The sequence below is a fragment of the Tiliqua scincoides genome, chromosome 13 (assembly GCF_035046505.1).
Source record: "Tiliqua scincoides isolate rTilSci1 chromosome 13, rTilSci1.hap2, whole genome shotgun sequence".
NCBI lineage: Eukaryota > Metazoa > Chordata > Lepidosauria > Squamata > Scincidae > Tiliqua > Tiliqua scincoides.
In genome coordinates this window covers 18,697,806-18,720,260 of record NC_089833.1, presented here as the reverse complement: position 1 = coordinate 18,720,260, position 22,455 = coordinate 18,697,806, and the positions used below count along the sequence as shown (strand labels likewise).

At 50.2% G+C, this 22,455-nt stretch overlaps 3 protein-coding genes across 12 annotated transcripts in view; 2 read left to right on the top strand and 1 right to left on the bottom strand.

Annotated features, from left to right (window-relative positions):
* Positions 1 to 225: 225 nt before the first annotated feature.
* Positions 226 to 13,491, top strand: LOC136663646 (acyl-coenzyme A synthetase ACSM3, mitochondrial-like). 4 transcript variants are annotated; one of them, XM_066640474.1, is made up of 15 exons: positions 226 to 541; positions 1,891 to 2,020; positions 3,417 to 3,692; positions 3,957 to 4,170; positions 4,758 to 4,965; positions 5,102 to 5,245; positions 5,946 to 6,102; positions 7,294 to 7,373; positions 8,204 to 8,327; positions 9,554 to 9,634; positions 9,893 to 9,994; positions 10,552 to 10,679; positions 10,778 to 10,877; positions 12,264 to 12,383; positions 12,694 to 13,491. In XM_066640474.1, the coding sequence occupies exons 3-15, from the start codon at positions 3,471 to 3,473 to the stop codon at positions 12,778 to 12,780; spliced, it is 1,767 nt and encodes a 588-aa protein (XP_066496571.1). In that variant the 5' UTR covers positions 226 to 541; positions 1,891 to 2,020; positions 3,417 to 3,470; the 3' UTR covers positions 12,781 to 13,491. The 4 variants fall into 4 exon arrangements, 3 of the variants coding, with proteins under 3 accessions (XP_066496571.1, XP_066496572.1, XP_066496574.1); XR_010795033.1 differs by lacking the exon at positions 12,694 to 13,491 and having other exon boundaries at positions 10,778 to 11,116; positions 12,264 to 12,330; XM_066640475.1 differs by lacking the exon at positions 5,102 to 5,245.
* Positions 13,408 to 21,511, bottom strand: ERI2 (ERI1 exoribonuclease family member 2). Of its 2 annotated transcripts, none has more exons than XM_066640473.1 (8): positions 21,390 to 21,511; positions 21,132 to 21,271; positions 20,699 to 20,826; positions 20,393 to 20,549; positions 19,532 to 19,632; positions 18,777 to 18,858; positions 16,602 to 16,690; positions 13,408 to 13,461 (listed from the first exon to the last, which is right to left on the bottom strand). In XM_066640473.1, the coding sequence occupies exons 1-8, from the start codon at positions 21,410 to 21,412 to the stop codon at positions 13,435 to 13,437; spliced, it is 747 nt and encodes a 248-aa protein (XP_066496570.1). In that variant the 5' UTR covers positions 21,413 to 21,511; the 3' UTR covers positions 13,408 to 13,434. The 2 variants fall into 2 exon arrangements, with proteins under 2 accessions (XP_066496570.1, XP_066496569.1); XM_066640472.1 differs by lacking the exon at positions 13,408 to 13,461 and adding an exon at positions 14,180 to 16,415 and having other exon boundaries at positions 21,390 to 21,484.
* Positions 21,482 to 22,455, top strand: part of REXO5 (RNA exonuclease 5) — a 28,299-nt gene continuing 27,325 nt past the window's right edge. For all 6 annotated transcript variants that reach the window (XR_010795031.1, XR_010795030.1, XR_010795032.1 and 3 more), the window contains exons 1-2: positions 21,482 to 21,567; positions 21,751 to 21,872. Coding sequence is in view for 3 of the 6 variants with exons in the window: in XM_066640470.1 (XP_066496567.1) it covers positions 21,490 to 21,567; positions 21,751 to 21,872 (200 nt within the window). In the remaining 3 variants the exon portion in view is untranslated. The remainder of the gene's footprint in view (positions 21,568 to 21,750; positions 21,873 to 22,455) is intronic.

The following is a 22,455-nucleotide window of genomic DNA, read 5'->3' as shown; positions in this document are numbered from 1 at the left end:
CCCGCGGGGGCGGGGCCTCCCGGCGCGAGCGCGTCCCTCTGGCGGGCGCGGCCCCGCACTCGCCAGCGCCGCTCAGCGCCGGGCGTCGGTCGCGCGCCTCCCCGGGCCGGCCGCGCGGCTTCGCGGCGCGCAGCGACCGAGCGCTCCCGCCCGCCCGCCCGCAGCACGGCTGGGAAGGGCGCAGCGGCGCCGCGCAGGCTGGCGGGAGCGTCCCCGGTCCAAGCGCAGCCGCAGCAGCGCCGCGGAGGGACGCGCGCCCGACTCCCCGCTCCCGCTCCCGGGCTGCGCGCCTCCGATCCTGGCAGGCGGCCCCTTCCCCGCCATGCGCGGCCGGGCGCCCCCGGCGGGAGCCGAGTGCGGGTGGACTTCGGAGCCCTGTCGCCGCGGGGGCTGCCGCCCCCCAGCACAGGGCGCGAGCCAGACCTTTGCGCCCGGCGTGGGCGTGACTCGCGGCCGGGCTCCCTGCCCGCTCTCCGGCACTCCGCGAGCATTCCGGCACAGCCCGCGCCCGCCCGCCCGCGAGGAACTCGCAGCTCCGCCCGTGAGTCCCGCTCCGTTTCCTCAGCTCTGCAGACTCCCGGAGGGCCCGTCCGAGTGCCGAAGGGGCTGCTGCCCAGCCAGCTCGCCCCTTCCCACCCCCTCGGCAGCTGGGTGGGTCGCGGCCGCCGCCAGCAGGAGTCCTGGGAGCCGGTTCCTCCCACGTGCAGGCCCTGCTGGACTGGAGACCGAGCCCGAGCGGAGGGGACAGGAGGGGAGGGCGGCCCCAGGGAGCGGAGCTGACACTCTGCGGGGCGGACGGGAGGGGGGCCTTCCCTCTGGTCCCCAGACAGTGGCTCCCGCCTGGCTCGGTCAGAAGCGAGCTGCTGTCCACAGGCCTGGGGTCCTTCCTTCTGGACCCGACCCCCCCCCCCGCTCTCTGAAACCAAAGCCCCCCAGACCTGGAGGGAAAGAAGCCCCTCAGAGTGGGAGGAAAATCCTGCACGTGAAATGCAGCTGTCAGCTGTTTCATCACAAATTAAGTGGCTGCATCAGCCCGTTCAAAGAAGACACAAACACCCCCCCCCCCCCCAGAGCAGGCCTGGCTCCCAGTGCCGTCACTAGGGTTCGCATCACCCAGTGCGGGATGCCAGCGCGTCACCCCCATGCAGTGGGGGGGAGCACCCCAGGCAGTGGGCGTGGTGATGTACCATCACTCCGCCCCAACTGGTTTTTTTGGCTGTACCTTCTGATAGAACAAAGATAGAGCACATTCTGCATGAAATGACGCATTGATTGACATGATGGTACTATTCCTCCAAACTGCGATTTTAGTGATTTGGTGTCACATATCCTCCCGCCAGGGTGTCAACTTACTAACACCTTATTGCAGCAGTTCTCAAACTTTTAGGACTGGGACCCATTTTTTGGAATGACAATCTGTTCAAGACCCACCAGAAGTGATATCATGGTGGAAGTGACATCATCAGGCAAATTAAAATAAATAAGTATAAATAATTAAAGTAAAACAAATAATTTAATAAGCAGAAGCCAGCCCTGGATCACCAAGTGAATTTCCTCTGTAGCCTGCCTGGAATAACACCCCCCTCCTCCAAAATCAGTAAGGATTTCAGCCCTACCCAGTGCCCAGTTCAATTTAAGAACTTCTGTTTAAACCAGATCACTGTCAGGATCCATCTGGCTTTGCAAGTCTCAAAAAGGTTCACCTTATCAGCTGAAGCCTCTCTTTTGATCCTTTTTAGTATGGGAGCATTTGTTGAGCTCCAGTTCCATCAGATCAGGACCATTCTTGGTGGTTTCACATTCCCCTTTGCCTAGCCTGACCACCAGCCAAGGCATGTTTGCTTACTCGTGAGTAGATGCAACCTTGAGGCTTGGTTTTGCTTTCCATAGGGCTCAATACATTCGTCTGCTTGGAGGGAGGGACTCCCTTCTCAGGTGTTTTTGGGGGCTGCATTCATTGGATCAGGACCATTCTGGTGTCATTGGATTCCTCTCAGCCTGTGCTTTCTGACGGACTAAGGTATGTTTGTCTACTCGTGAGTAAATGCACGATACGGCTCAGTTTCACTTTCCATAGGGCTCCATGCATTTTTTGTTCTTCAGTTTTTGACCATACCTTTTGATAGGCGATATTTCTCTCTGGTTTTCTTGCATTGTATTCAGCTCAAAATTCTGCATCCAACGCTATATAACATGATGGGGTTACTCCTAACCACCGCAATTTTAGCATGTCACACCCCCCCCGTGCGTGTCACCCTCTCATGTGTGTCACTCCCCCTGTGTGCATTACCCAGTGCGGCCTGCACCCCCCTAGCAACGCCAATGCTGGGTCCTGCATCTCTTGTGACCAACCCAAAAAGTAGCCAAATATCAAGTCAGCAGCCTTCGCGGTAGAAAGAACACCTCATCAGGCAGTTAGTGAAGCAAGTGGGCAGGGCAGAAGGGCTTGGTCAGGATGCTCAGGCCTTGCGCCTCCCTCCTCTCTGCCTCTTTTGTGTCTCTCTGTGAGCAGCTTTGGGACGGGTAACTGCCCAATTGCTTTCTTTTGTATGTTTCTGTTAAAAGCAGTAGCTGAAACTTCTGGCCGCATCAACAGAAGGCCAGTTCACAGCTCGCTGCCCTTCAAAATGTTGCTGGGCTGGCAGCCGCTGCTGTCAATGATTACCCCACTCTGGAGTGTGTTCCTTTCCTTTGCAAGGGCAGTCACACCTGACCTGATGTCCCACTGCTGTTGGGTAATGCTCCACTAGCCGTTGGCATTCCAGTGAGGCCTGCAAGGGGGGGGGGGAGACATTCTCATGCAGGAAGTTATGTATTTTCAAAGCTTCAAGTGGTGGTTTCATTAGTCCATTTGTTGAAGGCCATTCAGGCCCCAGGGCCCTCTGCTACCATTCACTGGAGAACACGATGGCTGATTTTGAAATTTTTCTCATCCAAAATGTTGCAATGTCTCCTCTGGGGAAATTCCTCTTTAAAAAAATTAGGATTATCCCTCTAATTTTCCCAGCTCCTTTTCTGCTGCACAGCTTCACTTTAGCCCCAGATTTTTTGGCCATTCAATATTATGCAACTGTGTGACATCACCCGGTCCCTACCTGCTGATTCTCAGGTTTAGGGATGCCTCTGACCTGGTAACCTGAGTGCTATCAGAGCTTTCCTCTATATAGTCATGGGTGAAAATCTTGGGCCATAACAGAAATCGATCAACTGTGTCAACGCTGCTGGTTTTGGGGGCCAGATGCTCCATCAAGGACCGGTGTGGGTAGCTAGAATCATCTAAGAAGTGGTGGGCCTATATCCTAGTCCCAAAAATGTCTTTAGGCCTCAAAAGAGGGAGCAGTTTGTAATCGGAGAGGGTAAGGGGGTCCATCAGGGGCTCTAATAAGCCATATGATTGTTTTCCATGTGAATTGCAGGTTGGTGGTCCAGGAAAAAGCTACTGAATGTGAAGCGTTGTGGAAGGACCCATTATGGTTTGCGTTTCCAGGGTGATATTATGGAAGGCTCAGACTTTAAAGTTTCTGCCGATGCTCAGCTTGACTTGTGCCAGACACTTCAGCAAACGGTACCCAATGCTGGCCGCTCAGAATTTTTCAGACTACAAATCGATACACGAGCAGTACAAGCCGCATGTGCCGGAGTACTTCAACTTTGCCAAAGACGTGGTGGACAAGTGGGCCGAGGTGGAAAAGGTAGAACTTCTGTAGCTTTTCCATGCTGAATTTGGGACCTTTATGAGCTTGAACATGGAGGTTGCTTGTGGCTGGCAATTTTCTCCTTCCCTGGTGTTCAGCGGGTGGCTTACTGGCTATAGAGATTTTAAATCATCCAATCGACACAGCGGCAACCATAACCCAACATTGTAGACTTGACGCATGCCAAGAACAGTCATGCAGGTCCGTACAGCTTCTATAGCAGGGTTCAAGGTCTGACAGCATATTTTGTTGTTCCATCAGGAAGGACGGCGGCAACCTTTGAACCCAGCCCTGTGGTACATCAGTGACCAAGGAGACGAAGTGAAGTGGAGCTTTGAAGAGCTGGCACTGGAATCCAAGAAAGCAGCCGCTGTGCTCTCTGAGGAATGTGGCCTCCAAAAAGGAGACCGGGTTATAGCGATCCTGCCACGGATACCTGAATGGTGGCTCTTAAATGTGGCTTGCATGCGAACAGGTTAGCGATAACAACTGCTGCGCCTCTGCTCCAGTGTCAGCTGGAGAGAAGAGCAGAGTGAGGGAGATGGGGCCAGCTAAACATGTTTTTTGGATCTGTATTAGGTATCATTTTGAAAGCCAACTCTTATTTTGTTTTTTCAACTTGAAACATTTGCCTGGGGTGGAAGATAGTGAGTTCATTATGCCATAAAGGCCAGCTAATCAGCGGTGCCAGAAGGGCCAACCAATCAGTCCCCCAGGGGTTACAACAGGGCCAGCCAATCAGCACTCTGAATTGGGCTACTACATTATTTACTGAGTAATTTTAGCTAGACGTTTATACCTCACCTTTCCAACTCTTAAAGGGCCTACTAGGTGGCTCACATTTGATTTATGATGTAATGCACACCCCCTCCCTCTTCTGCTCCTCGCCACAGAGAACGAGGATAGCTGTGAGGTTAGGGTTAGGGCACAGTCAGAGCAAGGGTGACAAGGGCGGATCCTGTTCTGCTGTCCTTTCTTTCTCGTGCCCCAAAAGCTTCTTGCCTCTGAAGCATGGAGCATGTCACACTAATCTTAGTCTTCCCAAATTGCTCCTTCCATCAGGAACTGTTCTTATTCCGGGGACCACACAGCTGACGGCAAAGGACATTTTCCACAGACTGCAGGCATCAAAGGCCAAGTGCATCATTACTGACCAGGTGCTGGCTCCGGCCGTAGATGCGGTAGCTTCAGAATGCCAGGCTCTGAAGAGCAAGCTCATTGTCTCAAGGAACAACCGTGAAGGCTGGAGAAATTTCAGCAACTTGTTGGCGTAAGTCCAGGCTGGCCTCTTGGGACAAGTGGGATACTTTGCCCTCGGGTCACTATCTAGATTTCAAGGTCTTCTGGGTTTACGACTAATGTTTACTGTAACCATTTGATCTCAAGTCTCTCTGTGTGCCTTACAGCCTTGCACACACGGACCACAACTGTGTCAGCACAAAGAATGACGACCCAATGACCATCTATTTCACTAGTGGTACGACAGGTGCTCCAAAAATGACTGAACATTCCCATTGCAGCCACGGAATTGGACTGGGCGTAAACGGAAGGTGTGGAAAGATCTTCTCTCTGTTTTGGTGGTCTGATCTACAGCTGGTTCATTTGGAGAACTCTGGGATAAAAAACTCCCTGAAACCAATAATGCCACTACTTAAAAAAAAATGTTAGAGTGTTTATGAAGCACTTCAATCTCAGAAATTTGCATCACGTTCTGTAAGGAAAGTCAGTATTATTATCCCCATATTACAGTTAGTGAGACAGAGGCACAAAATCGGCTGCTTGCTTAAGACTAACCAGTGAATTCATGGCCAAGGCAAGATTTGAACTTATCTTTTCTGCATCACAGCTTGGTCTTTTCCAGCACAGTCATGGCATGTCCCAGTGAGTTCCATGAGACTGATGTCCATGCAAGGTGGTATGGGACTGCAGTCACTACGAGTGCTCAAAAGCAGCCTTGAGTTCCACCATAGATGGAAGCTGGGTTAGAAATGAGATGAATAAGACTGGAATGTAAAGCTGAGAGCTGCTCAGAGGCTCACTGAGTTACTGACAGCACCAGTCACTTGTAATGGGGCACTGCGTTTTCATTAAGACTGCTTACTTGGTGCTGTAACAAAATGTGCAGAGTCCAAATGCTCACTCTCCTCTGCGGCTGTTATTTGGGGTTTGGAGCCTTGCACTCTCCCTGCAGGACAATCATCACTCTTCTTTGCACAAGTCATCCTGTTTTCTTTCTGTTGTGTGCTGTAGATATTGGCTCGATCTGACACCTCTGGATGTGATTTGGAACACTTCCGACACAGGCTGGGCAAAATCAGCATGGAGTAGCGTCTTTGCGCCGTGGATCCAGGGGGCCTGCGTGTTTGTCCATGGCATGCCACGTTTCGAGCCACAGCCTGTCCTTGAAGTAAGTATCAAGCATCTTGGCATTACACAAGAGCAGGGCTTTTCTTGAACATGGTTGTCTGTATGAGCCAGTCATTGCAACCAGACTGGGCAGAGAGGATCTCTACTATTGTGGCTCAAGCTAAAGCCTTGTACAATTACTAAAAGAAGGTGTTTTGCCCAGAATGCAGCCTCCCAGGGCCAGGGGTTGGCAGAGCAGGACAGCTGCCAAGAGCTTTTAGATGGGACTGGATTCATGCACAGGCTAAGTAAGCCACACCTTCTCAGGAACTCACACTATAAGCAACTTCTGCTGTAGATGAAAATTTTTTATATTTGCTGACTAAGAAATAAAGATGAGAAAGTATTTTTACTTGAAAGCACTTAAGGACACACACAAGAGCCCTGCTGGATCAGGCCCAGGGCCCGCCTAGTCCAGCTTCCTGCATCTCACAGTGGGCCTCCTGATGCTTCTGGGAGCACACAAGACTACAAGATCTCGCTGCCACTTCCCTGCACCTGGCATTCTGTGCAGCCTTGCACTCCCCAACAAAGTTGCTAGACTGCACTTCGGTCTAACTTGGGCCACTTTATTAAACACAAGTGGCCAATTTTTAACACGTGAAACTTATTGAACACACCTTCCCACCCTCACCAGTCTGGGGTAGGCAAAAACAAAAAACTGCCATTCGCTTCATAATGCAAACCAGGTTAGTTCATGATATTTATGTCCATGAGTTTTTGCTGCACCTTCTCCTAGGAATACAGTACATGCAAATATAAAGTCATATTTCTGTTTGCTTTTTCCTTTCTAAGAATACACTTTTTGGAGGGATGTTATGGGATGGGGACTTTTTACGCTTGCATATTTAGGGCACCAGCATGGCCTTGCCTTCAAATATACCCATTGTTGTTCCTCAAGGCCACCTCAGTGTCCAAAGCTTTTACTAAATAATGGCAGAGTGCCTCAGAGGCCCCCCAAGTTGGAGGGGAGCTGTGGGGGGGGGGGGCAACCACTGCCAGTGCTTGAGGAACAAATAATGGGGGAATGTGCTGTCATTGAAACCATGCAGCTCTTAAATCAACAAGTCAGAGTACAACTGGTGGGTGCCATGGTCCCCTTTCCTGTCTACGGAACGGTACAGTCTGCAGATCTTTCTACGTTCAGCATTAAGTCAGATTGTGACATCCTCTATCGTTTACCGTTATCTAGACTTTGGCCAGGTTTCCCATAACAACTTTCTGCTCCGCTCCGACTGCTTATCGGATGCTTGTACGTCACAGTTTGACCAGGTAAGGAATACATACCACTTGTGAGCCTGCTGTTTTGCAGGGTCTGCACTGCTGCATACACTGAGAACAGAATTTCCCCCACTTCACAGAATACACTGGCTACTTAAAAACTATTCTGGGGTGGGTCTAACCAGGTAAAGAGCCACACATTTGTAACTGCTGGTCACAGGGTGGGCTAAACGCCACCCTCCTCGCAGCTGTGCAGGCCAGTACTCAAATTATGGGAGAAAAGCTAAGGCGGTCAAGGGGAGGGAGACCTTGCACCCGGCACCCTCCTTCTTCCTCTCAACTTATCCTTATTGCAGAATAAAATACAGGCATCCCCCTGTATCGGCAGGGGGTACATTTCTGCTGCTACTGCAGATACCCAGCCCTACTCAAACACCCCCAATGTGCTCATGACTCGCCTCGCTTCATTTGTGAATGCTTTGCACAAGAAAGCTTTTTCTTCCTTTTGCTTTGGAAATGGAAGCAGCCAGCGAGAACCTAGACTTCTAGCTACTAGGAGCTAGAATGCTAGAGGAGGCAGCAGCAAGAATTCTAACAGGAAGTGGACAGCAGAGGAAGCGGACAGGCAGCAAGAACGCTAGAATTTGAGAACTGCGGATAAGTGAAATTGCAAATATGGGAGGACACCTCTAGTAGGAATGCTGCCATCACCAAGGTTAAAGTCAAACAGAGGGGGTGGCCTTGCAGATTCTCTGTCTGTCTGTCTGTCTCTCTCACACACACACACAGAAAATGAAATAAAAATTGAATCATTAAACCTTTACAAAATCAAACTGCTCGTTCTCTGCCTTCTTCCCCATCTCCTTTCAATTCATCCAAAGCTATAAATTCCGCAGTCTGAAGCACTGCGTGAGCGCAGGAGAGCCCATGAACCCAGAAGTGATGGAGCAGTGGAAAAAGGAAACAGGCCTGGATATCTACGAAGGCTATGGGCAGACAGAGACGGTAAGCGGAGCGGTTTCCGCAGTGGGAGGAGCAGGCGGCTCTCTTCCCTCCCTGGGATATTTTGTACAAGCACAATGGCTTGTTCTCTTTTCTCACCGAGAGGCAATAGTGGGAGCGGAGGGGAAGTCTGTCCATCAGTGGCATCTAAAACATAAAAGAATGGTATCATAATAATTATTATAATTAAAGGTGCAGTATCTAATCAGTTAATCAGATTGCAAACATTTGAGTGACTAAAAGGATGCCTTCTTAATCAGGCAGCCACTGAAGAAGAAAAACACCTTATTTTTAATAATAAAAATTAGAAACAGGAAGCACCAGCTTACAAGAGGTGTTCCCGTTTCCCCTCAAGTGCCGGAGGGAATGCCTCCCCTGAGACCTTTCCAATATGATGTGCCAGTTGTTGTCACTGGGAGAAAGTCCAGGGGCTGGTGGGTCGCCCCTCCAACAGCTAGGGCCAGCAGGCTTTTGGGTTCATGTTTGTCCATCTGATACTTTGGCAGTCCCTTCCAGGCTGGTTCCCCTAACTTTCCTTTGCTAGGTCAGCAGAAGATGCCTGAAAGACTCCACAGAACTTGATTCCCCTTTGTGAACTAGTCTCCAAAGGAGGTCAGAGCAGCCCTGCAGGATCAGGCCCAAGGCCAACCAAGTCTAATGTCCTCCCAGAGTGGTACATTAGATGCTGCTGGGGGCTCACAAGAAGCAGGTGAAGGCAGACCCTTCTCTCATCCCTGCTCTCCTGCAACTGGTAGTCAGGAACATATTGCTGCTGAAATGTGTGTAATTAATCTGTGGAACTCCTTGCCACAGGATGTGGTGATGCACCTGGCCTAGATGCCTTGAAAAGCGGATTGGACAGATTTCTGGAGGAAAAGCCCATCACAGGTTACAAGTCAAGAGGATTATATGCAACCTCCTGGTTTTAGAAGTAGGCTATTTCTGACATGCCTGATGCAAGGGAGTGGCAACAGGATGCAGGGATCTTGTTGTCTTGTGTGCTCCCTGAGGCGTATGGTGGGCCACAGTGAGATACAGGAAGACGGACTAGATGGGCCTTGGGCCTGATCCAGTGGGGCTCCCTCTTATATTAGTCAGTCACAGATTGGTTGTCCACAGTCCTGCCTTTGTCTCTCTCGTTGATCAGTAATTCCATCATTCCCCTGCACACACTCTTCCAAGTCTTGCCTTTCAGCCACACGTTGCTTCTCCTTCCCCACTTGGAACAGGTACTGGTTTGCGGAACTTTCAAGGGGATGAAAATCAAGCCAGGCTCTATGGGGAAGCCATCTCCTGCCTATGACACCCAGGTATTGTGTGCCTGTAAGAGGCATCTACCTTTGGACTTCCACTGGTAGGGTGGCAACTTTAAGTGGTATCATTCTCCCCATATTTTCAGTTGGGGGAAACTGAGGCTGGGTGGTTTGCCTTAAGGCAACCGGGGGGCTCATGGCCAAGCTGGGATTTGAAGTGGGGGGAGCCACGATTCTCATCCATTTGTCAGTCGTTCTGTTATAACCGTTTAAATTTGTGACATTCACGTGGATAGTTTTCTGCTTCCTTTACAGATCATCGATGAGAACGGAAATATTTTGCCTCCCGGGAAAGAAGGAGATATCGCTATCCGGATACAACCTGTGCGACCATTTTGCCTTTTCACTCAGTACACAGTAAGAAACCCAAAAAATGTCTGCAGTACAAAAACAACAACAGGTTGTTTCACTTCCGTGAAACCTGGAAGTGTGGGACTCGTGTGCTGTCCTTGTAAATATAACCAGAAGAATGGGGACTTCTGGGTTTCACGGCAGTGCACAAGGAGTATGGGAAAGAATAGCTTCTCACTTGAGTGAGCAAGAAGCAGATCAATGGCTACAGGGTGGAGTGAGGCAGCTGCGACAGACTTGGGGTGAAAGGCACCCCAAATCTGCCTTGCAGTTTCAGGCCCCCTGCAATTTGCTGCTTATGCCACCCCCATCAGGTGGCTCCATGCACAGGTCCCATCTTGGAGCTACTGGCCCTCCCAGCACATTCTGTACTCCCTGCAACATGCCCAATCTTCTTTTGACAGCACGGGTGACTTTCCAAACAGTAGCACCAGGACAAAATATCAGTGCCAAATGCACACGGATCCACCCCTTCCCCTTACAAACGCTTGCACCGATCAAGGAATGCATCTTAAAAATCTCCAAGAGTGAATTTTGCATATTGCTGTTTCCATCTGCGTTAGGACGACCCAGAGAAGACTGCTTCAACCATGCGTGGGGGGTTCTACATCACTGGAGACCGAGGGATTAAGGACCAAGACGGCTACTTCTGGTTTGTGGGAAGAGCGGACGATGTCATCAATTCTGCTGGGTAACGTAACTCATCTGCGTAGCCTGCGCAAGGCGACACTTCTAAGCGCCTTTCACCAAATCCAAGAGAACTCAAAGCCCTTTTGTCATTTCCAACAGGTACCGCATTGGACCCTTTGAAGTGGAAAGTGCACTGCTTGAGCATCCGGCGGTGGTAGAATCAGCTGTTGTCAGCAGCCCAGATCCCCTCAGAGGGGAGGTAATGGAATCAAATCACACCTTGGAGCTGAACACGTTGAAGCTATGGAGGGATCTGTAGCCAAAGAGTTGCTGGAATGGGTGGAACTTAGGCACCTCAGCGCCTGGCCCCAGGCTGAGCTGAAGTCTTTGTCCACCACTATGAAGTGGTGAGCTCTTCTATCGAGCAGGGAAAGAGCAGCTGTCCCTCTTGACCCAGCGGCTGCTGCTGGGGTCTCTTCTGTAATTTTTTTTAAGTAGGTGAGTGAGTGGCGACAGGGAACCATTTACTGATTTATTTCTATGTAAACTACTTTGTGAACTACTCTGTTGAAAAGCAGTATATAAAAATTCTTAAATATTTGTCACAAGAATGTCACTGAAGACAGCCTGAGATTGTGTTCAGGGAGACCAAACAACACAAGTCCACTTGACTACCACAGCTGCAGGCTTCGATAAACATTAGACTTGGGGGCTCAGCCGCCCCTCCACTTCTTCTGCTTTGCTTATTGTGCAATGCCATACATGTCTACACAAGTCTCATTGAGTTCAGTGGAGGTTAGCTTACGCCCAGGAAAGTGTGCACAGGTCTGCAGCCCTAGCCTCCAACCTGCTGAAGAGTTCTGGAAAACTCAAATGCTTGCTTAAAGTTGAGCCTATTGGGTTGGTTCTAAAAAAGCTACCACTACGTTATGGTTTCTGGATATTTTCTAATGGACCAACATGGCTACCTACTATTTTAAAAATCCAATTAAAATTGTTCTCTGAACATCTGTAATTAACTATGAGGCTATAACCAGCTAGCCTTTAGATTACAAAGTCTCTCTCTCTCTCAATCACCAGCCAAGTCTACGTACACAGTGTTCACACTGGATTTTTTAAGTGTACTGTCCAGGTATTTCCTGCAATGTACAGGTAAAGGGGTGATTTTCTTTAGTGATAACAAAATGAAGACACATAACACTTCTTTCTGCATTTCTCATTTTTGTAAACAGACAAAACTCTGAAATCTACAAAAAAAATCTCTACTTATCACTAAAGCAGGAGCTGGGGGGGTGCCTGAGTAATGACTGTGGGTGCATCTGCTGACCCTATACCACCTACCTAGCATACTTTTAAAGCGATTATAATCTCTATTTTATAAAAATGTGCCCTTAGAATAAACACACAACCCTAAGGCTTTCTGCACTTTTGCTCCTTGAAGGAAAAAGTGCAGTCTGTGAAAAATAACTACGTTTCAGCCACAAAGTCCCTAATGCTGGTTTCAATAACCTGAATCCCAACTCCACACAATTGGAGTCTGTGCCAGGAGTCTGTGGCCACCCTAAATGTTTTGTTACGAGCACTTTCATATGCATTTCCTGCAACACACTGAATTCAAATGACATCTTTTCTTTTTTTACAAAAGGTAGTGAAAGCCTTTGTCGTTTTGGCACCTGACTACCTTTCCTACAGTTTGGAAGCCCTGATTGAGGAGCTGCAGGACCATGTCAAAAAAGTCACAGCTCCATACAAGTACCCCCGGAAAGTAAGTCAGGGAACTCTAAGCATTGCTGCAATTATGGGAGGGGGGAGAGTTCTTCATAAAATCCACAAGCCCCACCAATTTTAACCCCATCAGGAGTTGTGTGTCAGTGTACGTTTAAACACAAAAACCATTTTTTTCCTCAGTAGTTTAAGCTCTGTAGCTCTCAAACATTTTGTCTGCTTGCTTTAAATGTTTGACCCCCAAACCACTGACTGATCTTTGCATCCAGTTAAAATTCATTCAAAAGTAGACTGCTTCTCAACCAGATATTCTGCCTCTGCAAGGTGTAATTTCTTTCCTTGTCCAACAGGTGGAGTTTGTGCCACAACTGCCAAAGACAGTCAGTGGGAAAATACGACGAAACGAACTGCGCAAGAAGGAGTGGGAGGGAGCTTAGTGTGATCCATCTGTTTACTTGCAAACGGCTTGTCCTTAGAACAGACATTTTCAATTTGTTCCCCATGTGTTGCAAGATAATACTGGGCAGGCGTCAGTTAAGGGCAAGCATACAGATCCTCTCTCTCTCTTTTTCTCTCTCTGGGAATCTTGGGGTGTACAAGTGATGCAAGGTCAGAACATGGGCAGGAAGCCATGGCGGACCATTTCTCCTCCTTCACGTGAAATCCTCCGGAGAAGCAGCTTGCCAGGCAGAGACCAAAGGAAAGTTTAACTCCCTGGCCAGCTGTTGTCCAGCTGCTTGCAGAGGAGAACATTGTGTGCTCTGGAGAAAGTGCCAAAATGGATTTGCTTCCAGACCTCAGACGTGAACACTGCCACAAATCTGGAGCAAGCTACAGGATAAAAAAGGCCACCCCAGAAGCGTGCACAGGCAAAGACACCAGCACCCCCCTTCCACCCTGACAAAGGGAGGCCTGAAAAGCTTATGCCCTTTCCCAGGACAGCAGACCTGTATAGCAGGCTGTGATATGATGGCTTCCAGCAGAACAAGGAGATTCCAAGCCTGGGTGGGTTTGTCTGTTTCCTTCTTGTCATAAATGAGCTTCATTCCTTTTAGCTCCATGAATCTGGCTTAAATGGTTTGTAGATGGCACTATCTGTCCCCTTGCATGATAAACATCTACAGGGTACATAAAGAGATTGAATCACCGACACATCCATGTGTATCCCATTTTAATATTTCCAGATAGTTACGTTCAGATAAGTTTCTTTGGTCACCTCAGCCACACTCAGTGCAGAAGAGGAAGCTAGGGCCGCCATAACACAAAACCTGGCAGTGGCCCAGTTTGTGACACAACCCTGTTTATGCATCAGGGGTTTATGCATTTCAGCAGACTAGAAAGAGCCAAGGATGGCATTACCATTCAGGTACTTCCCAACCATGAATTGTGTGGAACTCTGCCAGATTCACACAAACAGAGGGGGGGGGGGCTTTTAAATAACCCAGGAGCTGCATCAGCTATACTGAGCTTTTTTAAAGCCCATCTGTCCAGTAGGAAAATTCAGTAGATTCTTAAACCCCTGCTAAAAATCAATCAAAACTAAAGTGTAATCCAAGGCATGTTTACTCAGAAGTAAGACATACCACATTCAGTGGGACTTACTCCAGGTAAACAGGCAATGGATCACAGCCTGTGCTTAACAGTGGCTCATACTCCCTGTATTTAGTTTCAGAAACAAGCGAAGCTGAGGCCTGCAGCTACGCTCACATGTGGGAAGTGACAATGCAGCTCAGCTTCGAGAGTTCAGCAGTTACAAGAACTTCAGGTGCCTTTCAACCTCTTTGCATTACTGCACCTTGCTTAGGTTAAGAGCGAGAGCAACAGCACTTGAAATACTATGGCAAAGGTCAATTTTATTTCATTCATGCAGACATAAAAACTATTCAGTACAAAGAAGCAGTCGATGCTCCTCCTTTAGGTCCATCCCGGACAGGGACTGCACCTTCGTAGCTGTGATTCACAAACTCAGCAACCACTTCCAAGCTGGGTTGAGGTGAGCATTCCAACACGTTTCAGAAGAAAGCTGTCCACTTCCACCAGCTGTGGGGCAGAAGTCATTCTTCCTTTTCAGAGGGTTGGTCCTGAGTGAATCTACTGGAGCTCCCGTGTTACTTTAGAAAACGGAGGTCAGTTTACAGGTGAGCACTGACCTTTCCGCACTAGGCTGGTGTCAGCTCCTAGCTTTTCTCCAATAAGAAGCTGTCCTAAATGCACCACTGAACAAACAAGGTGATGGAAACAGAACCAGACATCAGCGGAATGACTGTCAATTTGATTCTGAACTTACAGTACTGTAAAAAAACAGCTGCCAAAATTTCAGTTTTAAAAGCATCATGTTTGCATTTCATTTCACCCCACTAATAACGAATCAAATTTTTTAAAAAGCATTTTACACCATGATTGCTCCTCCATGTGCAATGCCTTTCACAAGCACAAGGTCAAAGTCGCGTACAACTGATTCTTACAGTGTCTGCATGTTTGCAGCTATGTAGTGAGGCCAACATAACGTGTTCAGTCATTTTAAAAAAGATCAACTGTAGAAAGCCACACTTGTATACGTCAGCCCTGCTTAGACTCTTTGTTTGAGGTGCTCCGACATCATCAACAAACCTTTGCAGGGTCGTGGATGTGCAGTTGTTCTCTGCAGGCATCTCTCCACCTTTTGACGCTTATTCGCAGTCTTACATAAACTAGTTTGTTCCACAAGCTGCTGGATTATTGTGTGCTGTGGAAACCATCCAGATCTGTGATGCAGCAACATTTGGGAGGAGATACACTAAGTCCGCATGGAAGGCCGGAGACCCAGAGACTTCTGCTGAGGGTGTCCTGATGAACCAACACTCGTGTGCCAAGACTGCAGCCTAAATGCACTTGGGGGAGAAGGAAGAGCTTGTTTCTCCTTGAGAAGCACATGTTCCCATTTGAAATAGCCGCAGCCCTTCTTGATCCCTTCCTGCTTTCCAGCTGGGCAGCTGTAGAAGGCTCTGCCATGATTTGGACCACCATTTGAAACATTCAGCCTTCTGGCTCTTCGCCCACACTGGCACAAAGGAGGCGTCACTCTTTGATTTTCTGAAGATTGATTTATGTTGATGGAGGAATTTAAGGCACCAGAAGGTACGTGGCGTGGGCCTAAGCTTCTGAAAGACAGGGAGCTTTTGGCGGCCATCTCCTTGTCTTCATATACTATAAAGGGTGGCTTTTTGGATGGAGGAAATGACTTAGGACTGGAAGGCTTCCTCTTATGAGTTCCAGAGGACATGACACAATTTTCTTTTAACACTCCAGTGGAAGGCGTCATTGCCTTTGTAGCAGGAAGCTTAAATGCAAAAGGGTTTGTAAACTTGCTCTGAGCTTTTGCATTGTCAAAAACAGTAGTAGTGGGGCTTTTGAACAAAAAAGTCTTGTTGGAGAGTTCCATGTTCAGAGAAGTCTTCCCAACATTTTCCAATCCCAAATTTGCCACACTGGATCCAGTCTCATCCTCTGTGTCTCCAAATGTTAGCGGACTCCTGTTGTCTAGGTCCTCATTCAATGGCAAAAATTCTGAACTTTCATTATGTTGTGAATCTGGTATTAATGCGACATCCTCCCAATCAGCCAGCATTGGTAAGCAATCAAAAGCGGTGTTCATCTCCATGTCAGAAATACTGACAGAGGAAAGTGTAGTGGAGACCAGAACCAGTCCTGTATCACACACAGAGGAGTTGGAAGTCAGGTGTTCATTATTTAGTCTGTTCTGGATGCCCACCAAAGAGTTATTGTAGGAAGGCTGAAGACAGCCAAGAGGGAAACTGAGGCTTCCAGTCCATGGGGTCCCACAGCTTTGGACACCGCCAAACGCATTGGCCTTTTTGCAGTTCCTTGATGCAACATGGATATTTCCAAGTAAATGCACAGAAGTTAATTCCTGTGGTTGCTCTCCGCTGTCATTTTTCGTTGTGGTAGAAACCTCACTGTGCCTACCTTCATCCAGACAAGATGTTTTTGCATCATCGTTGCTTCCCAATGGGCTGCAAACAGTAGGCCTCGCACTCAAAAATCTGGCAGTAGATTTCTGCATTGGAGGTACCTATAGATTTTACACACAAGCGAAGAGGATTGGGAAAGCAAAACAGACATCAAAGACAAGCAAGAAAATCTGCATCAGAATCCTTGATGACAAAGGCAGGTCCAAAGTTGTTGGTTGGTTGTTTCAGCAAATTCTTAAGTGGTCTATATTCTTCCATCACAGGTGCAGAGAAGAAAATCAACCCACCTTATCCAAAGATTTGGTGATTTTCATCACACATCCATCACAGATCATCCTCCAGGCAAGGCGAGCCGTGTTCCGAGAGTCATCCAACCCTTGGGGAAGCCAGTGGAAAATCAAAATCAGCACAGGATCAACAGCATGGACTCGGAGCAGGAAAAAGCAAAGCACAACTCTGGTAAACAAAAACAAGGAGTAGCGGAATCACGTGCTCCAGAAAAGAATTCCTCAGGACTTACCATCACCACACCGTCAGTATCAATGCACTTAACAACCAGTATGGACAGCAGAATGCAGACCACTCTGCTCTTTCTGCTCCTTCACCACCACAGCTCAGTGGTGGAGCACATGCCTTGCACACACGAGGTCCCAGGTTCAATTTCCAGCACTGACAGTACCATCAATTTACAAAGGGATGGACTTGCTAAACAAACTCCTGCAGCAAGGACAGGATTTAGTTGGCAAGCGGCCAATTTCAGGTCTAACATCCCATCCACCTAGCCTAGAACTGGACATCCTCTCTGGATATCATTTTTGGCACTAGAAAAAGCTTTTCCATTTTTGGCAGCCTGTGCAGACTAAACCATAGTGAGTAACTGCTGTTCTATTTTGAGAGTGTTCTGTTTACTTTGTTTTACGCTGCTTTCTGCGTCAAGCCAGAGGATAAAGAAGAAAAAATATATATTAAAAACAATTTGGAAAATGGTAAAAAAAAATCAACAGTATAAAAGCAGTTAGAGAGGCAGTGGATTAAACATAGGATGTTGAATACAAACATCCTGAAACCCTGCCTGACACACAAGAAGGAAGAGAGCTTGCCCCACTTTCCCCATAAAAGGTATTTCACACCTATAGGGCCACCACCAGGAAGTCTGTGGTACCCATCAGCCGGACCTCCAGAAGGGATGCACCAGACAGCAGGGTCTCCTACGCTGATGCAGATTCGTATAAATGAAGGAGACCCCTGAGAAAGTTCCAGGTCAGCATTTTAAACTGACCCCAGAGAGAAACAGCTATCAGTCAGCTTTATTGCTTTTTTTCTGTAGCATAGGAAGCAACCTGAACTTCGATGGAGTCAGGTACTTGGTCCATCTAGCTCAGCATCACCTATGCTGACTGGTAGTAACTCTTACGGGGCTGGGGCACCTTCCTTATGAGGAAAGGCTACGGTATTTGGGCCTCTTCAGCCTAGAAAAGAGACGCCTGAGGGGGGACATGATTGAGACATACAAAATTATGCAAGGGATGGACAGAGTGGATAGGAAGATGCTCTTTACACTCTCACAACACCAGAACCAGGGGACATCCACTAAAATTGAGTGTTGGGAGAGTTAGGACAGACAAAAGAAAATATTTCTTTACTCAGCTTGTGGTTGGTCTGTAGAACTCCTTGCCACAAGATGTGGTGATGGCGACTGGCCTGGACGCCTTTAAAAGGGGATTGGACAAGTTTCTGGAGGAAAAATCCATTACAGGGCACAAGCCATGATGTGTATGCGCAACCTCCTGATTTTAGAAATGGGCTATGGCAGAATGCCAGATGCACCAGGATGAGGTCTCTTGTCATCTGGTGTGCTCCCTGGGGCATTTGGTGGGCCGCTGTGAGATACAGGAAGCTGGACTAGACGGGCCTCTGGCCTGATCCAGTGGGGCTGTTCTTATGTTCTTAACTACAATTCCCAGGAAGCCTTGCAGGTCTCTTGTTATCTGGTGTGCTCCCTGGGGCATTTGGTGGGCCACTGTGAGATACAGGAAGCTGGACTAGACGGGCCTATGGCCTGATCCAGTGGGGCCGTTCTTATGTTATGTTCTCTTTGGGGTTTCAGGCAGAGTTCAGGCATCTCCCCCATTTGGAGATGCTGCCAGGGATCAAAATGGAGACTTTCTGTCTGGTTGCAGACCTGGTGCACTCCCACTGTGCTCCCCCCTCCAGTTGCCAAAGCAAACCCCAGCTATTCCCTCTCAGAGGCACGTATGCATTTTAGAACAAGACATTAACAAGAAACAAGCAGGAGCATCTTTCTGGGTATTTGACTTGTTTTATGTAGATCTCGACAAATCCCAAGTGCTCCACTGCCCAAGTACCTTAACACTTCCTGCCTAGGAATTCAGAAATATCCCCCCCCACTTGCTTCACATCTCCACTGCAAAAATTAAAACCAAAAACAAAATCACACTCACCAGAATGCTCCCGTCCTGCAAATAAGATTCCCACATCCCGCAAAGCTCCAGTTAACCCTTGTGGCTTCCTCGAGTAGAAGAGCTAAGAAAAATCAAAATTGGGGGGGGAGAGCACAACGTTAACTGCTGCACGCCACTGAATTTAACTTGTTTGTGTTCTCATAGCCACGGAACAGACATCAACTCTCCAAACACAAACCGATCATCGAGAAAACCAAGAGCGACACAGACAGCCATTCACAGCCACACTCCGACCGCTCCCACCATCACCCCTGAATAGTTACTAAACAGAGCAGCTCACAACATATCACTATTTATCATTGGTCTCGCATCTGGAGCACCATGCGTGGAAGACACGCAGGCACTTAATTTATCTAGCCACCACATAAGTCCAGGGGAGGGCAGGTACAGAAAGATTAATCATTGTCTCTCACTGCTGGAGAATACGCTAAAGGTAGAGCAGAGAAAAAAAGGATGGGAAAAGAAACAGGGAAAATTATTACGCAACGCTCTAGTACTGGACGCAATGCAGAAGTAAATCAACTTTCTTCTGTCAATATTATCTAGTAAAATATACCACTTTTTGAGCATGCAGAGAGACTTCCAATGACTGTGTGTGCGTGAGTGTGTGTGTGTGTGTGTTTGAGAGAGAGAGAGAGAGACAGAGAATGGCACAAAAGAAGCAATTATTCTCCACTCACAAACTCTACTATTTCAATGTTGTGTGATGCTCCACCACTGGCTGATGCTCTCACCTTGTAAGTTGCCCGGAGATCGATCCAGGAGTTCAACACATCCGGCTTCCGCAGCTGTTTTCGTTTACACTCATAATGCAGACACACCCCCAGATCCCAGTCTGTAAAGAAATGAGCTTATTTCAATTATTGTCAAATGTATTTCATCATCATCATCAACAGGGGCATGATTGGCAGCAGTGGCTACTATGCACCCTATCTCCTTCCTGATCCGCCAACATAAGGCTGCTTGGAGTTGTACCAATGACAAGTAGCTCCATGGCAGCTGCTGGGGCTTTCCCCAGGGCAATGGGACAAATGTCCCTGACCTCAGGGAGACCTTCGGCAGCCTCTGTTCCCATGGAGCAGAGACCATTCCAGTGCCCCTGCATCACAGCATGGGAAGTTAGTTAGGATCAGCCTAACAGCTTGTTTGTTAAGGCAGCTGCTACTTTTTTGTGATAAACATGGAGGGATGACAATGGACAGGACTGCCCAGGAAGCAAGTTACTTTCTATGCAGTTGCGGAACGCTACCGATAGCGGAACACTATCCTATCGAGACGTGTGCGTTCCGTGATCACACTGCACAACTTTGAAATGTGTGAAAAAAATTGGAGGCAAGATTGCTCTGTGCTTTCAAATGTAAGCCTCCTAAATATCAGAAGTGGCCAGAGAGTGAGGGAAAGTTTGGCGAGATGGCCCAGTGTGAGGCAGGGCATTGCTAGTCTGCCTTGCTGTTTTCTTCTCCCCACAACTAAGGAGTAGCAGAAAACATCTACAAAATCAATGTGGCAGTTCCACAACATTGTGTGGCACATTATGGGGCAAAACAAAAATCAAACCACTAAACCAAGCTTTAGCACAGGGTGATCTGAATTACCTGACCATGTAACAAAAGTGCATAATTTTCCTTCGGCAGCAGCGCAGCTTGGAGGAACGGAATGGAAAATAATTTTCTTCTCCTTTTGTATCTTCTGAATCCACTTAGAAAACTGAGACAGGCATATGTGGAGAGGGACTCCTTCATCCACTTGACTCTTGGCAAAAGAGAGCAAAGCACGTTCAGGAGCTGCGGCCTGAGGCGCATTTCACCCCCAGCCTCAAGAAGACGCATCCCTCGCCCCGGTCTTAGGTGGGAACCTGGTCCTGCTGCGGAAATCGCCTGCGGGACAAAAGGTGAGCGCACCTGCTTTATGCCAGTGAGCGCCGTGCAGAATTCCGAGAGGACCGGCTGCTCCTGAGGCTGGACGTAGGCGTGGAACTCGGCCTCGATCTCCCCGTCGGAGGCGTTGAGCAGAACGGCTGGAAACTCGACTGCGGGGAGGAGGGCGCCAGCGTCAGGCCAGCTCGCCCGGAACGGCAGCCGGGAGCGTCTCGGGAGCGCCGCGCCGGAAACGCAAGCCCGAACCGCGCTCCGGGCGCTGCGCGACCCAGCGCCGGGAGGACAGGCGGCCCGGCCGCGAGCACCGCGCGAACACGAGGCGCGCGGCCCGCTCGACCGGCAGGACCAGGACCAGGCGCAGGGCCGAGTCGGAGCCACTGCCCGGGGGGGCCTTCTCCGCCCGCCCGCGCGCCCGCGCGCCCCTCGGCCATTCCGCGGCAGCTGCGGCCGCACTCACTGATCTCCTGCGGGCGCCTCCCGCCGCCGCTCCAGCAGGTCGACTCGAAGTCCAGCACGACCAGGTAGCGGAAGGGCCGCCCCGCGGCTCCGAGGGGGCTCCGCGGCGCCCCGGCCCTGCTCCTGACGGCGCCCAGCTGCCTGCAAGACACGCCCAGCTGCAGCGCCAAGACTCGCCCCCGCCCCCCCCAGGCTCCCGGCTCGGGCGGGCCTCGGAGCGCCCCGGAGGCTCAGCGGAGGGCGCCTGCTCGCGGCCTACCTGGCCAGGCGCTTCGTCGCCATGGCTACGCTGCTCCGGCCCCGCCCCCGGCCTCCCCCGCGCGCGCGCGCGCGCTGCAGGCCCGGCTCCTCCCGGCGCGATGGCTGCGGCGGCGGAGAAGAGGCGCCGGGAGGGCGGCGGGCGCGCGCCGCGGGCGAAGAGGGCGCGCAGGGGCCAGGTGGGCGCCGCGCCTGCGCGGCTGGGGAGCTTCGCGGAGGGCCGGGGCGCGGGCCGGGAGGGAGGCGGGCGGCGCCGCCTTCTCCGTGCGGCTGCGGGCCGGGCCGGGCCTCGCCCCAGAGCGGCCTCGACCCGACCGGCTCCCGGGGAGCTCCGCCCGCGCTCAGCCGGCCTCGTCCCGCAGGAGAAGGAGCCGCGCGTGTCTGCCGAGGCCTTCCGGGAGGACCGCGAGGTCAGCTGCGCGCAGCTGCAGGAGCTGCTGCTCTACGCCGCCCTCGGAGGAGGCCGGAGCGCGGCCCGGCCCAGGTTGGTGTGCCCCCCCCCCGCGAGGCTCTCGGCAGGAGGGCGGCCGGCCGGCCGGCCTGTCAGCGCGCCAGGCGGCGGGTGATGGCCCGAGCACTGGGGGCCCGGCCGGACCCCGCTGGAGGCGGAGGCGGTGGGCTAGTGGCGGGGGGGGGGAGGGAGGCCTGCCTCTGCCTCTGCCTCTGCCTCTGCCTCTGCCTCGCCCTGCAGAAGATTTGGGGAAGGAAGCCGCGGGCTGGAGCCGCTCCGTGTCGCCCCCTTTTCTGCAGGCAGTGGTGATGCGGGCCAAGGGAGGCACGCGTGGAAGTGGCGCCTGCATCAGGGTTATTGTCACAATCGTTCTTACAGTCTTATTCCACGCCTTAAAACAAGTTCACAAAGCAGTAGCCGCAGCTGAACTGAAGCTGATTTTGCAGCGGAGCCTGCCTGGGTGCCGTGAGCATCATCGTGGCACTCCTTTGGCTCGCACCTGCCCCCTGAAGTTAGCTAAGCTGGACCACAGCTGTGGGGTCCTGTTGTAGACCACTACCCCACGCAAAACACCTTTTGGTGCATATGTTGAATACACTCATCGGTTGAGCGCTGG

Coding starts and splice junctions, on each gene's coding strand:
- ERI2 (XM_066640472.1), bottom strand. CDS start 21,412: ATGGCGACGAAGCGCCTGGCCAG. Junction 20,550..20,698: donor CGCTCACTGGCATAAAGCAG/GTGCGCTCACCT, acceptor TCTTTTGCCAAG/AGTCAAGTGGATGAAGGAGT. Junction 16,416..16,601: donor TCACCAAATCTTTGGATAAG/GTGGGTTGATTT, acceptor TAAAATCTATAG/GTACCTCCAATGCAGAAATC.
- LOC136663646 (XM_066640474.1), top strand. CDS start 3,471: ATGGTTTGCGTTTCCAGGGTGATATTATGGAAGGCTCAGACTTTAAAG. Junction 5,246..5,945: donor GGACTGGGCGTAAACGGAAG/GTGTGGAAAGAT, acceptor TGTGTGCTGTAG/ATATTGGCTCGATCTGACAC. Junction 12,384..12,693: donor CATACAAGTACCCCCGGAAA/GTAAGTCAGGGA, acceptor CTTGTCCAACAG/GTGGAGTTTGTGCCACAACT.